The 15,916-nt window shown below is 48.9% G+C and overlaps 1 protein-coding gene across 2 annotated transcripts; it reads right to left on the bottom strand.

The window, feature by feature from the left end:
- Positions 1-10,076: 10,076 nt before the first annotated feature.
- On the bottom strand, positions 10,077-15,590 carry Unc119 (unc-119 lipid binding chaperone). 2 transcript variants are annotated; one of them, XM_057775218.1, is made up of 5 exons: positions 15,272-15,590; positions 11,898-12,028; positions 11,422-11,524; positions 10,915-11,087; positions 10,077-10,689 (listed from the first exon to the last, which is right to left on the bottom strand). In XM_057775218.1, exons 2-5 carry the CDS (start codon positions 11,944-11,946, stop codon positions 10,577-10,579), a joined length of 438 nt encoding a protein of 145 aa, XP_057631201.1. In that variant the 5' UTR covers positions 11,947-12,028; positions 15,272-15,590; the 3' UTR covers positions 10,077-10,576. The 2 variants fall into 2 exon arrangements, with proteins under 2 accessions (XP_057631201.1, XP_057631200.1); XM_057775217.1 differs by having other exon boundaries at positions 11,898-12,011.
- Positions 15,591-15,916: the final 326 nt, after the last annotated feature.

Below are 15,916 nucleotides of genomic sequence, written 5' to 3'. Positions count from 1 at the left end.
CTAGACCAAGCTGAGTGAGCAGCCAGGCAAGACCTCTGCCTAGAGGAACTTGAACAATGTGAGTCTGGGGTTGCCTGTCCTCTTACTGACACCTGTCCCCTGCTTCCCCTAATCACATAAGAAAGAGTCACTGTTGGGGCTGGAGAGATGACTCGGTGGCTAAAAGCACTTGCTGCTCTTCCAGAGGACCCAAGTTCGGTTCCCAGCACCCATATCAAGTAGATACCCTATAACCTCTGTAACTCCAGGACCAGGGGATCTGATGCCCCTGCAAGCACTGCATTGACATGCATACATATCTGCAGATATATTGGTTTTCTGAGACAGTATTTCTCTGTGTAGTTTTCAAACTTCTCCTGGAACTAGCTCTGTAGAACACAGGCTGGCCTTGAACTTAAAGAAATCCACTTGCCTCTACCTGCCAAGTGCTGGAATTAAGGCGTGCAGATTCACTACCCTGTCTAGACCATGTTTTCCTGTCACCATCACTTGGAGAGATGCCAAGTCTGTTTGGGACATCTAGTCACTGGTTCCACCAATGACAAGACAGAGCATAATCTGGGCACACAGTTGGCCGTGGAAGATGAACTCTGGGGGTTAGGAGCTCACTCAGTCACATTGTACCCCATCCTGTAGGCTGGTCGGTGAGGGGCAGCTCTCCAGCTTCTCTTCAGGAAGGAACTGCTGGACTCAGGAGCCAAACGCACGCACGTGAGTGTCAGCATGCAGAGATCTTTGCCTTCAGTTATTCTAGGGCTCAGGCCTGGAGGTCAGTCAACACCTGAAGAGTTCTACAAAGAATCCCACAGTAGAGCTCTCCTCTCTCCTAAGTCTCTAGGAAGGAGCTGGGGTGGGGGTAGGATATGGGAGAGGCACGGCCAGCTGGCATACCTGAGAAAAAGAACTCCTTGCCCCAGTGGAAGAGGGTTACAGCTGTCTGCCAAGTCTGGGGGATGTGCCCAGCTCTAATTCTGGAGGGGGGTGCCCAGCTCTGCCCAGCTCTGGTCTGTATCCTGTATCAAACACAGGATAAGTGTTTCCTAGAATTGTTTTGGGACCTGCTTCCTTTGGTCTTGACACTTGGAACCTGGGGGTAAGGACAAGCCTCCGGCATCCTTAATATACCTTAATCTAGGATACAACAAGGTATCTTGCACTGGGCCTCCAGTAGGATCTGTCCCTGTGGGTCCATTCAGCTCGTCTGTGTGTGAGCTGGATGCCAGAGCAAGGACAGCAGGTGACAAGGAGACAGGATTTTAGGTGAAGTTGTTTGCGTTCTTTGTCACCAGACTCTCAGATTTTAAAACTGAGCCCAACGCCATCTTGACAGTGAAGCCCACACTCTTGCTCCTGTGCTGCCCCCTGCTGGTCACCCTCTGTTAAGGTAGGAATATGCAGCTGAGGTGTCTGTAAACCCCTTGTTTCTGTGGAATCAATCCTTTTGTTGAGGGAAAATTCTCCACCTACCAGGACATAGTGGTGCACATCTGTCATTTGGGCTTCTGGAGTGTGGAGGCAAGAGAATCTGGAGCAGAAAGTCAAGCTTCAGCTACACAGCCAGATCAAGCCCAATGCTGGCTACAAACCCTGTCTCAAAATAAACTGATTAATTAAAACTAAAAAGAAAGTAATTTGGAACTGGAGAGATGGTTCAGTGCTTAAGAGTACTGGCTGCCTTCCAGAGGATCCAGCTTCAATCCCCATCACCCATACCTGTCTGTAACTAGGGGTAAGGAAAAGCCCCTGCATTCCCCCATATACCTTAATCTGGGATACAACAAGGTATTTTGTAGGGGGGCCTCCAATCAGTTCTGACCCTGCAGGCCCATTCAGCACATCTGTGCGTGAGCCATCTGCCAAAGCAAGGGAAGGGAACTGACACCCTCACACCAATGCACATGCAATAAATTTAAATAATTTATTTTAAAAAAAAAAAGAAAGAAAATAATTAAACAGGCAGTGGAGGCTCACGCTTTTTAATCCCAACACTTTGGAGGTAGAGGAAGGTGGATCTCTGAGTTCAAGGCCAGCCTGGTCTATGGAGCGCGTTCCAGGACAGCCAAGTCTACACAGAGAAACTCTGCCTCGAAAAAAAAAACTGAAAGGAAAAGAGAAAGAGAGATGGGGGGAGGGAGGGAGGGAGGGAGGGAGGGAGGGAGGGAGGGAGGGAGGGAGGGAGGGAGGGGGAGGAGGAAGGAAAGAAGGAAGGAAGGAAGGAAGGAAGGAAGGAAGGAAGGAAGGAAGGAAGGAAGGAAGGAAATAATTCGAAGGCCCATAAACTTGAAGAAAAAAATACATCATCAAAGACTGGAAAGATGACCCAGTGGGTAAGAGCATTCGCTGTGTAAGGATGAAGCCCTGAGTTCAGATCTCAGAACCCCTATAAAAGCCACATGTTCCTGTCACTCTAGGATTGGGGGTTGAGAAGCACAGACCAGAGGATCACTGGGGCTTGCAGGCCACCAGCCCTGTGCCAAGTTCATTCTCAAAGGAATGAGGCATGTACAATCGAGCAGGACCCTCTGGCCTATGCACAGGTACAGCCACCCACCCACACATATGCAATTACACACACACACACGCACCACATTCACACACGTACAGAGACACAAAATTACAGCCTCATCTTCATCTTTACCTGTAATTTAGCAATGCCGACAACAAATCACAACCTTCCACAGTGCCTAAGATTTCATGAGAAACCATGCCATGTGTGCAGCTGCAGGCTCACTCCAACTCTCAGGAGGCTAAAGGGGAAAGAGCGCTTGAACTGAGCTCAGGTGTTCAAAGCCAGTCTGGTCACCATAATGAAATGTTGTCTACTAAAACCGAGAAAAAAGGAACCACAGGTATTGGTCTGAGGATGAGCTCGAAGGCAATGGTTGAATTTTTGTCTTGTATGTGTGAGGACCAAGGTTCCATGCCCCAGTGCTACAAAAAATAAAAACAATTAAAAAAAAAAACTCTTTGTAGTATCCTATAAGCATTACAACACGCACACAGTCATTTTTTAAAAACACAAACATTTATAGGATTGTAACATATTGTATGTTAGTGAAAACCTCAGAAGGTCCAGAGGTTTAACAGACTGATAGCAAAGGGGTCCACAGTACATTCAAAAACAGAGATGGCTCAGCAGTTAGGAGAATTTCTTGCTCTTGCAGAGGACTTGGGTTTGGATTCCAGTATCTACATGGTAACTGTCCATGTAACAGGTACAACTGTCAGTAACTCCAGTTCCAGGGATCTGATGTCCTCTTCAGACACCAGGCATGCACATGGTGCCCTTACATACAGGCAAACACTCATATCCATAAAATAAAAATATATAATTATTTTAAATAAACAAAGCATTGGGGTGTATGCCCCCAGCCCTTGGGAGTCAGAGGCAGAAGGTTCTCTGTGAGTTTGAGGCTAGCCTGGTCTACAGAGTGAGTGTTAGGACAGTCAGAGCTATGTAGAAAGATCCTGTCTCAAAAAAAAAAAATCTTTTAAATAAAGTATAAGTGGTTTTAGGTGTACAGGGTGGAGGTGTGGAGGGAGACACTCAGGGGGGAGGCTGGGCTAGGGAAAGCACAGGGAGCCTTGGGCAGCTGCTCTTTACCAACTGGATAAGTTGTCTCCAGGTTCTAACTCCTGGGCTGGCAAACCCAGCATGAACCTTGAAGGCCGTCCCAGGAGAGAGCCCACTGTGAGGTTCCCTGCAATGTCTGGGTTTCCTGCTCTATCCACGGTAGAATCCTCATGACACCCCGAAAGATTCAAAGCTAAAAAGACTGGTCCACTTCAGAGAGATTATCTGAGGCCTGGCAAGACAACGAGATTTGTCCCCTCAGGATGAAAAGCTCAGCCGGGCGGTGGTGGCGCACACCTTTAATCCCAGCACTTGGGAGGCAGAGACAGTAGGATCCCCCAAGTTTGAGGCCAGCCTGGTCTACAGAGAAAGTTCCAGGACAGCAGAAAAAAACCCTATATTGAAAAGACAAAAACAAAACAACAACAACAACAAAAGGTGTGTGCCACCATGCCCAGACTCATCACAGATTCTTACCACATGCCGTCACCACTTTTGTGGCCACTAAAGATTCCTGAGACCTAGATTCCAAGTACAGCACTTCCTTCTGGGGCTGTAGCTCAGTGATGGGCCACTTGCCTAGCAACCAAGGGCCCTGGGTCGCCTAGCAACCAAGGGCCCCTGGGTTCAAGTCAAAACAGTCTCCTCCTCTCTCCTACCCTGCCCTCAAATTCTGGCCTTCCCAGTGTCCTGGTTAGCATGTTAACGCTGTGATGAAACACCATGACCAAAGCAACTCGGGGAGGAAGTTTATTTGACTCTTACACCTCCATATTCACCATTGAAGAGAGCCAGAACAGGAACTCAAACAAGGCAGGAACTGAGAGGCAAAAGCTGATGCAGAGGCCACAACAGAATAATGCTGCTGCTTACTGGCTTGCTCACCATGGCTTCTCAGCCTACTTTCTTTTTTTTTTTTTTTTTTTTTTTTTTTTTTTGGATTTTTCGAGACAGGGTTTCTCCATAGCTTTTGGTTCCTGTCCTGGAACTAGCTCTTATAGACCAGGCTGGCCTCGAACTCACAGAGATACGCCTGCCTCTGCCTCCCGAGTGCTGGGATTAAAGGCGTGTGCCGCCACCGCCCGGCTCACAATGCTTTATTAACTTTAAATTTTTAAATGCTAATAAAAAGGGAACAACAGCTGCAAAAAGACATTGGATACTAGAAAAAAAAAACTACTGAACTAAATAAGTCTGTATATTTTAAAGATGCATTGACCTCACAATGGAAACCAGGGTATGTGTTACACTGAGGAAGAGGTTTTGCTTTTGTTTCCACAGAAGAAGAAAAGCTATGGATACCATCAAAATTGATAAAGATTTGATTTGAACATGAGAGACCCTGTGATGAGGAGAGGCAATAGTTCATCAAACAGCATGCCAATTCAACCTGGCAACAAGGAAAAGTTCTCAAAGTTAAGCGGGGCAGGGTTTTATTTTGTCTGAAGACCTTTGGACAAATGAAGTATCTGAAGAAGAAGGGAGAATCATCCAGAAAAAAAAATGTTCCAGAAAAGGAGTAAGTTGACCTAACCGGATAACCACTTCTAGCAGTTTACAATTTTATAAATCTTTCAAAATGTTTGTTTCTGCTGTGCTCTACAGACATGTTAGGCGGATGATCTTTATATAGTTCCAATGCGATTAAAAACTAGAGCTGGCTTTGGGGTTGGAATGCAGCTCTCTCCTCTAAACCCAAGCATGTTTGTTAGAAGAAAATCCAAAGTCTTTGTGTCGTGTCAGAAAAGCCACCTGGTAGGGGCCAAAAGAAAACCAAAATCTAGGGACTACTATATTGTCACTAATCTCATATCCCTTGGATTTATTTTGATTCTATTTAATACTGTTCTTAAGGTATAAATAGTATCTCAAAATTTATTTTATATATATATATATATATGTATATACTTTCTATTGTGATATTAATGGTCGTATAGAGTACTGACTTATTCTAGCTTTAGGCTTCATGTAGCTTCCTGTATATGATTTCAGGCTTGAGTCTGAAGCAGGTATTTAGGAATTAAGCCTATGTATTCTGGCTGCATTTAATAGATTATGGTCATTTAACCTCTCTGAGATTTGCTACATGTGACATTTAAAATGTTTCGGTTTTCCACAGTGAAATATGAACATCTCTAACAATGACCTTTGAAGTCTCCAAAAGATGATGGGGACCCACAGTGATGATTCTACTTGGATTGTGGTAATGCCACTGAGCTGACAAACACCATCTAAAGATCGGCTTTGGACTACAAACTGCGTAGGACAACTTCAAGGAAGGTAACAAAGACAGCCCAGCCTCACGGATTACTCCATCCAGGAGTTCAGATAGCCTTGCATTGCTCCATCACACCAAGTCTAGACAACAGGTAGATTTCCTCGGGACTTGACCATTATCTCAGTATTTTCAGGGTCCCCTAAAGACGCCAGTGCCCCATGTCAGGAGGAAACAGTCTAGAAAACACAATATCCACATTCCCAAGATGTAGGGTGGATGGTTTCTGATCACTCAGTGGAGTGTGGATGTTTGTCATTGTTTGGGGCGGGGGGCGGGGTGGACTGCAAGTTGTTACTGTTCATGGTCAAAATACTATTCAAAGGAGGTTAGATTCAGGCATCTCTTTCTAAAAAGAAAAAAAGGAGTATAGGTATGAGAGAGGAAAAGGGTAGGTTATTGAATCTACTTTAATCCCAAAAGCAACTATTAATCCCCCAAAATTTAACATTGTATATTGATACAAATTTAAGGTTGCTTTTGTTATACTGAACACATTTCTTTTTTTGTTGTTGTTTTGCTTTTTTGTTTTTAGGGGGGGGTTGTTTTGTTTTTTGTTTGTTTTTCAATACATGGTTTTCCAGTAGCTATGGAACCAGTCCTGGAACATGCTCTATGACCAGGCTGGCCTAAACTCACATTCACCTGCCTCTGCCTCCCGAGTGCTGGGATTAAAGGCGTGTGCCACCACCACACAGCCTATTTTTGTCTAAGATAGTGTACCTATACAGCTTTTTAAAATATGTAATGTATTGGTCATGGTCAAGAAAACACTATTCAAAGGAGGTTAGACTCAGGGATCTCTTTCTAAAAAGAAAAAGGGGGTAGAGGAATGATAGGGGAAAAGGGTAGATTATTGAATCTACTTTAATACCAAAAACAACTATTAATCTCAAAAAATTTTACATTGGTATGGAGTTTTGTATATTGATACAAATTTAGTTATTTTTGCCATATTACATATATGCTGAAAGTCCTTGAAAGTTATTTAGGATAATAAAGAGACACAGGTTAACAGTCACCCAGGCCAGGCAATGGTGGCATATGCCTTTAATCCCAGCACTCAGGAGGCAGAGGCAGGCAAATCTCTGTGAGTTCAAGGCCAGCCTGGTCATAGAGCTAGTTCCAGGACAGCCAGAATTGTTACACAGAGAAACCCTGTCTTGAAAAACAAAACAAAACAAAACAAAAATAGTCACCCATAACTATCAAACTTATAGTCGTGTTAGGTATGTTTTTAAGGTCACACAGAGATATATTTTAGATAGATAGGTGATCTTCAATCACTTAAAAAGCCTACAGAATATGGCATTTAAGATGTTTAATATCCTAAGACTTTTTTTGACTTGAGACATATCTGCTCTTGGAGGTACTGATCTACTTCGAAAAAGGATCATGGGCATTGAAGAACCTCCATATGGAGTTTGCTTTCTTTGTGGCACAAGAAACTGCCCTTGCCTGACTGCTGACAGTATGCTGTTCAAACTGACAAATGGGACACAAGGTAAAGCCACTGCCAAACTTTGCCAAGACAGGGTAGGACAGATTTTTTTTTTTTTATTTCCTGCTTCACAGAAATGTCTAGGCCTGTAGGCCAAAATTGGATTCCCCAACATCACCGAGGAACCTAGAGTGACTGTTCAGGCAGCCAGATGTTTCTGTCATTTCTCTTAATTTTGGAAGTTACTTGCTCTGCATTTCCTGCTTATTAGGTTATTTGATGGGGTTGAAGACTAGATAGTTACAGTTCTCCTTAATCATAGTTGAAAGTAAATTACGTATGAACCTTTGCACTCTTGGAGAGGACAGCTGATGGAGCATTTTCTCTAATTTGCTAAATACAAATAGAGTGGACAGCCGGGCGGTGGTGGCGCACGCCTTTAATCCCAGCACTCGGGAGGCAGAGACAGGCGGATCTTTGTGAGTTCGAGGCCAGCCTGGTCTACAAGAGCTAGTTCCAGGACAGGCTCCGTAGCTACAGAGAAACCCTGTCTCGAAAACCAAAAAAAAAAAAAAAAAAAAAGAAATAGAGTGGACATTGTAAATGTATTTCTTAGTTGATAATTGTTCTTGTATATAGTTTCATTTTGTTAAGGTTAATACCTTTCCTTTCTATTTGTACAATACCTGACAATTATTCTTATTGTATATAGTTTTACTATGTTAGAATTAGAACCTTTCCTTTTTAATTAGACAAAAGGGGGAAAATATTATTGGGATTTTGTCTATGTTGTGGTCTGACATCCAATGGAAAAGAGCTCACACTCAACTGACTGTGGTGGATCATGGGGTTCCCTGGCAGACTCAAGACAAGAGAAAGATGAGGCCCTGGGAAAAGGATGAGGTGGGTCTGACGGGTTGTGTGACCCTTTTGTGCTGGGAAGTGGACAGTGGTGGTGTGTGTTGTGGCTGCTTTGATTATCTCAGATTCAAGTTTTATTTTATAATAAACAGTAAAAGAAATCACTACAATAACATGTCCAGGTCATTTCTGCTCAGTCTTCCTCAGGATACTTCATCTTCCTCAGAAGCAGCTGTAACTCCTGAGCTTAATGAACTGATCTGCCTTTCACATCACAGCCACTATTTCTCCAACGTCCCTGATACAGCTTGTCCCTGAGTCTTTGCTGGGGCCGTTCACTCTGTCCTAATGCTCTTTCCCTCTCCCTCTCCTCTGTCTCTGTCTCTCTGCATATCTTCCTATCAGAGGCATCCTGACTTTACATGCACTGATCCAAAGATGCTTCCTTCAGTAACTCTCCTGAGAAATCTCCAATTCTCCTGCTCCCTGCATGCCCCACAGCATGTCATGTTCAACATGTATCTACTCATACAGACAACAGTATCTACTCAGGTAAGAAGTCCCAAAGTTCTGGGCTGGTGAGATGGCTTTGGTCTGTAAGAGCACTTGCACCTAAGCATGGGAACCTGAGTTCAGACACCCAAAACTTTCACAAAATGTCGAGGATGGTAGTGTAGCGCGTGTCTGTGATCCCAGAGCAATGAGACTGGGGCGGAAACAGGCAGATCCCTAGAGCTCGCCCGGTGGCCTAGCCAAATATTGACCTGCAGGTTTGATGAGAGGTCCGATCTAGACAAATAAGGTGACAAGTGGCTGAGGAAGTGCTAACTTCTGCCCTCTACAGACATGCACGCCTCCTACACATGAACATATATACATATACATATAGAATTTCTAGGGTTCGGTAGAGAGCCTGGCTATCAGAGCCCACAGAGCCAGCAGGAGCCAGGCATTCTGGCCTCCCAGGGCTGGGGTTCCTCAGCCAGGAGGGCGGGCTGGCGTTCTATGTAGAAAAGAGGACCTGAAACATCAGGGCATGAATCCCAAGCCAGGCCCCGCCTTCTTTAGTTTTTTCAATTTTCTCCACTAGAAGAGGGGTCAAAGGCTAAAGTATTACGCACAGGACCGGCCAGGCTAAGGGTGTTGCCAGGCAGATGAGGGCAGGGACATGGCCCTAGGCCTGCTCAAAGTCCTACCCTTCTCTGATGTAGGCTGAAAGCACACTTAAGAGTGGCCTCTGGAGGTCAGGGGAAGTGGGAAACAAAGCCACCTCCCTGTCTTTTCCTTCCCCATCCTGAGTTGATGGTCGTTCCTCTAGCCTCCACTCGACCAAGTCATTACCTTTATGCCAAAGCTTCCCAGAGCTTGGGTCTCCATCATAGGAGGAATCCTAGCTTGTGCCATGTCCTAAATGCTGACTTAGATGTTGAGACTCTGAGGCCAGGAAAAACCACTGGTCAGAGGGCACTGGGAAGTGGAAAGTTTATCCTCTTGATATGAAGAGAGGGTTGGTTATGAAGCATTCCCCGAGGGCTCATGTCAAAACCTTAGTCCCCAGTTAGTGGCAATATTGAGATGATCACGAGGGTCTGGATCATGAGGGGAGACGGAGCCAATCTTTGCAAGGTGTATCTTGTTCTTAGCACCTTCCTCTCGCTCGCTTGCTCTCTGCTTCTGTCACCAGGTGAACAGTTCTGTCCCAGGACCCATTCTCTATCATGATGCTCTGCCTCACCACGGGCCCATAGTGATGGAGCCATGTGACTATGAACTGAAAGCTCAGAATTGAAGTAAATCTTGCCTTTTTAAAGTTGATTTGCTATGTACTTTTGTCATGATAAAGAGTGACTAACATCAATGCCCCCCATCCTTGCCTTTCCCTACAAACACACAAGCTGACCATACCCAAGAACAGAAAAGGAGGTTTATTGAAAACTATATACAGTTTGCCCAGGTCCTACCACAGGCTGAAATCAGGACCCGTCCCTCTCACACCTGGGGCATTGTCTTGGCCACTGCTGTGGAGGCCAGGGCTGAGACCAGGGTACCCACTGTGGGTCTTCGTCAGTGAACTGACAACTATAAGTAGCCTAGAGGTGGTGGGCAGGGGACAGGGAATGGTTCCCTAGCCTGATCTAGTCACAGCCTCGAGAAGGGAACTCAGGCCCAGTGGACCAAGTGAGGTGTCCAGAAGTCCTCTGCTTCCAGGAGGCCTTCCTGAACACAGGGGCCAACAGCCTCCCTGTCTGCCCTGTGTGACAGGCCCCATGAGCTTCAGAGGCTTGGCCTAAAGGTGCTGGGCACTCTTCCTCTCAAAACTGACTCGGGGTCCAGAGCCGCGGGAGCCATCCCCAGTTGAGATGATGTTGGAGAGCTCCCAGCACGAGGTCTAGGCCAGAGCCTCACCGGCAGGGGCAGCGTGGGGTCAGGGTGTCCCACTGTAGGAGTAGTCTGCCTTATTGTGCATCACCAGCCGGTCATCCACGAAGTAGAAGCTGTCAGACTGGGTCTCATATGGGTGACGAATCATTTCGCTGACTGCAAGAGAGGCCCAGCCAGGGCAGAAGGTCAGGAACCTGCACCATGCTACTATGAGGACTTCAGGACTGGGACGGGGGAAGGCAGGGACAGATGAACCACTTCAGAGGGTTTCTCATCTCTCTGAGCCCGTTTCCCTCCTGGTGATGTGGGAGTGGTACCCAGGAGGGCTGAGAGGGGGGTCAGCGTTACAGGTACCACCCTCCCATCCCCCCCCCCACTCACTTAGCTCCTCGGAGAGAGGTGGAAAGTCATAAATGTGTTCACAGGTATTCTTGCTGCTGGGGATGCAGAAGCCGAAGTGGAAGTCAAAGCTTTTGAGAAGCTGGTTGCGGAAGTAGTGCCTTTCAATCATGCGGAAGTTGTTGACCGGCTTGTCTCCCACCGTGAACTCCACCCTGAGTTAAGAGAAGGGGGCAGGGCCGGGCGGTGGTGCATGCCTTTAATCCCAGCACTTGGGAGGGAGGCAGAGGCAGGCGGATCTCTGTGAGTTCGAGACCAGCCTGGTCTACAAGAGCTAGTTCCAGGACAGGCTCCAAAACCACAAAGAAACCCTGTCTCGAAAAAACAAAAAAACAAAAAAGAGAAGGGGGCAGGGATGAGAGCGGCCTCCATGCCAGCCAGCCAGTCAAGGGACCTGGCTCCAGGCAGACCACCAGTGAAGAGGCTCTGGAAGGGCTGTTCCCACCCTCGCGCTCGCCCCCCAGCCCTCATCCCAGCCCAGTGACTCACGTGGCTCCCACCTGCCTTAGGCGGAGGAAGGCGGGTGTGAACTGGTAGCGAACAAAGCGCCCTGCATTGGGGTCCAGGTCCCGCCGGTTGATGGGCAACCGTTCTGCAATGTACCCCAGCTGGGCTCAGTGGGCTTCAGGCTGAGGCCCTTGCCTCCTCCACCCTCCCCTCACCAATTTTCAGAGACTCCCAGAGTCACAGAATGTGCATAGGATTATGGGAGGTCTTTGGGACGGCAATTTCCAGGGATGCCAGCAGGGGGCAGGGCAGCCTGTATGAACCGGGACTGTGCTCCCAAGATGTCCACCCTCAGACAGTGGCAAAAAAAGAAGATGCCTATCTGCCTACAGACACCTGAGTATGCTGGCCTCTAAGCCTGGATTCTGCTCTGACCCTCTTGTGGCTTAAGGAACCTAGGGAGCCCACTCCACTGTTTGCCCACCTCTTCCTGCCAATGACCCACCTAGGTCACTAACCTGAGACAGGGGGCTTCTTGATTTCAAAGAGGACTGTGCCTGAGTCCATGTCTCGGATCTTGAACCTGACGAAGTCAATCTTGTAGATATTTTCCTCAGGGGAGCACAGGTAGTCTAGGGGAGACAGGCAGCTGAGCAAACAGGGACCCCAAACATCCACTGTCAATTCAGTTTCTGTGGGACCCTAAGGCCCTGCAGGGGACAGAATTCTGTCATGGACAAAGCCAGGGATTAACAGCCCCATCCTAGTGACCTCACAGGATCAGGCAAGGGAGGTCACCTCCACCCCATGGTCCCTCCCATCCTCTATTTGGGGGACCCTTATTCCAACCTCCACTCTGCCAAACTGACATGCATCCTTTGGACAACTAGGCCTTCTGTCTAGTGGAAGCTTCCAGCATGAGGGGGGCACCTCACTCCAAAGGGAGCACGCAGCTCTGCTCTTCAGAGAAGGCTGTCACAGCTCTTCCTTGAAGTGCGCCCCACCCCCACGACACACCCTGTGGCATGACATATAGATGTATCAGGCAAGGCTGATCTTGAGGGGATTTCCCCTTGCATGGGTTGTTTTGGGGGCAAATTGGTACCCCTTCCCTGTTCTCCTGCCCAGGCCCCTCCTCCCTCTGTAAGCAGCTTATAGGAGCCCAGGTCCCTTAAGCAGCTTATGGGAGCTCTGCTGATTCAGGCTGGAGCTCAGGCTACTGGGGGAGAAGAGGCCGACTTTGCTCAACAGATCCTCTGCTGATCTCCCAATAGGAGGAAGTCTTAGCAAGCAGAGGGAACCCTTAGAGGTCATCTTTCCAGTCTTGGGCCCAAGCCACCTCAGGGATAAAGTGCTCGCTCTCTGGTTCTCAGATGAGCACGGGCCAAGCCAGAGAAGAGTACGGTGTGGCAGGGTATGGAAGAGGCAAGGAGTCCTGGGCTCAGGGGGAACCAGGAGAGCTAAGCATCGCCTAGGGAGTTCACGGTCTGACCCTAACTACTGTTTTGTTGTTGCTGATTTTATGGCAGGGTCTCACATAGTCTAGGCTAACCTCAAACCTATTATGTGGCAGATGCTGGCCGTGAACTCCTGCTCTTCCTACTTCATGCAACTTACTGTTCTCACAGCAGCAACTGCAAGTCCTAAAGGAGGTCCTGGCAAGAAATAAGAAGGGGCAGAAAAAGACCAGGGGGGCTCTGGGTGCTGCCAACCTTCAAAGTACCACATCCTCCCCACTGACCCACAGAGACCCGGAAGTCACCCTCCAGGCCCCTGGGCCACCTCCTATTCCTCTGTGGTTAGAAGAGGAAGTGAATATGAAGTCGTTCTCTCTTCCCTAGTTCTTCTCCTCCCCAAGCCTGGGGGAGCCCCCTCCAGGAAGCCCTCCTAACAGCCCTCTAGCAACTTGGAGCCTGGCAGAAACAATATAAAATTTTAGAGGGTCCTGAGCCCTGCCTGACCTGTCTACCCTAGCTCAGTAAGGTCTTACACAAAGTTATAGAAAGACACTGCAGGGCAAAGAGATGAGGGGGCAGACTGGAAGCTGCCCAAGTCCCAAGAAAAGCCTCCCTTCTTACCCTGTGCCCACCTCGGGAGCCTCTCCTCTCACTGGGAACAGCTCATACCCAGACCTCAGTCTCTTACATTGCAAACTCAATCAGTTAGTTCCTCTGCCCTTTCAGAGAGTGAGGGTCAGTGGCTGCCTAGGGCTCAGGACGCCACAGCCACTCCTTCCCCTCTGCTAATAATGAAGCCTAGGACCCAAGGTCGGGCCAGAGTAATGGCTCAGAACCCAATTGCTCTCTTGCTGTGACCACAAATAGCTTCCTAAGCCGGATTCAGGGCCTGATAATCCAGGAAGAACAAACTCCAGACCTCTGTGATTAGGGTCAGCAGACAGCAGGGAAGGTGGAGAGGCCTGGAACCATGTTTCCAAGTCCCAGAAAGAAAAGGGCTTTCACAAGGCCCCTGCCCTTTCTCACCCTCTACAGGCTATGACTTCTCTCCAGACTAGGAGGCGCGTGCTGTGACTTCACCTAGAGGCTTCCTTAGCTGCAAAATGAGCCTTCAGTTATCCAGGAGTGAGGCAGGTGATCCTGCCCTCCACCCAGAGGGCTATGGGTGTACCAGCAGCTGTTACAAAATGCAGCCCACTGGCTTCAACACCAGCCTGGTCCAGGCCCCTCCCTCTACTGATGCCTGCTTGGCCAAGGGAGCAAAGCTCTGGAGGTCTAGCCAAGAATGCTGTTGCCTAGCTCTGAACAGAGAAGGGAGGTCCCTTGGGACCCAGATGCTCAAGCTCAGGCCTGCCATCCTGGTCCCCTCCACAGCTGTCTGGGAAACCTCAGCTCTGCTGCTCCTGCAGCTCCAGGGTTCAGGTCTGCTCTAGCACCCAGTCCATCCCATCACAAAGGGAGTCAGGGCAGGTTGCTGGTGACCCACCCATTGCAAGGCAGTGTGCAGTTCTCTCCAAGGCTCAGCCAGCCTTCTGCCAGAAGATTCTCTAGTCCTTGTTCACTATCTGTAGTGACGCCTGCCTCTGCCCCAATGCTCCCTTGCCTGTCTGCAGGCAGCTGCTCTGAACCTGTGTGGCCTCCAGTACTGCTGATAAAAGAGCCTTATTGATATAGCATTCATAGCATTCAAGTATTGTCCAACATCACAAAAACCTTGAAGGAGGTAACATTGTTCCCATTTTACAGATGAAAAAACACGCTCCTGGAAGTGAAATTATATTCCCAAGGTCACACAACCAATTAGGAGGCAAAACTGGGACTCTAATCCAGGCAGCACAGCCTGGAAACAGCTCCAGGAGAAACTAGACTTCCCTTGATGAGAGAACCCTGCTTAATAAAACAAAAAACAAGCACCAGCCACTACAGGCTTCGGGCTCACACACTTGCTTCCATGACACAACCCACAGTCAACATACTGAGACACCCTGATCAGTAGCGTTCCTGGAAAGAGTATTGCCCTAGCCTTAATCGGAGAAGCAGGGTGAGGGTAATAATAGCCAGGGAGCCAGAGGGTCTTCCTCGCTTCCACCTAGCACGGTGGGTGCTGAAGACCGACTGCAAGTCAGGCACACGCCTCTGTGTGACCAGCCTCAAAGGGTCCCGAAGACTCCATAGGGGAAAGGGTTACAGATGCAGCTGCTGCCCCACCTCCACCATGGGAAAAGGGGTGGGCCCCTTGAATAGGAAAGAGTGAGGAGGGGCGCAGCAAGAGACCAAGGAATAGAACATAGAAATCTCAGGCTTGGAGGCAATGGGAGAGTAAGGGGACACAGAGGAGGGGCACTGCGTGGGGGAGGGGTGAGGCCAGACTGTGAGCCTCGTGGGTCCCCTACCGCGCTCTCCCTCCAGCCCGCGGGTGGCGCTCCCTTGCTCACCTCCTGTAATCCGCTGCAGCCCCAGCACGTCGTCCGGCCCGATGGTCTGTTTGCCCTGCAGCGGCCCCAGCCTGGGCCCCGGGCCTGGCTCTGGCTCCGACTCGGACCCGGATTCGGATTCCACCCGAGGCTCCCGCGTAGGTTCCACACTCCGGTTCGAAGCTCCAGGAGCGGGCTCCGCCCCCGGCCCGGTCCCGCCACCGCCCTTCTTCACCTTCATGGCCTCGCGGGGCCTCGCGGATCCTCGCCTGCTGCCACCGCCGCCGCTGCCTGCGCTGGCTGGAGCCAGGGGAAGGGGGAGCGTCCGCCGCCCCACCCCCGGCCGGGCCCCAGGTGCCGTCCCGCCTTGGCCACGCCCATAGTGGGCGCGTCACACATGCCCCGCCCACCGCAGGGCATCTGCAGCGGTAAGAGCCAGGATCCTCTTGAACTTCACGGTTCTTTTGGACAATGTAAGGTATATTGAATACCTATCCTCCTTTTCTCTGGGTTCTAGCCTCAAGGTCTTTCCCCGATAGCTTTGTCCTCATTCCAGGTCAAGTCTCAACCTCCCACACCCACCCAGTTCTAAAGTACTTACTTCCTCTCAATTTCCAGCAAACCACCTTGTTTTTTTTTTCTTTTAATGCATTAGGCAAAATTATT

This window comes from Chionomys nivalis, chromosome 7 (assembly GCF_950005125.1).
Source record: "Chionomys nivalis chromosome 7, mChiNiv1.1, whole genome shotgun sequence".
NCBI lineage: Eukaryota > Metazoa > Chordata > Mammalia > Rodentia > Cricetidae > Chionomys > Chionomys nivalis.
Note: the sequence above shows the minus strand (reverse complement) of the source record. Positions and strands in the feature narration are given on the sequence as shown.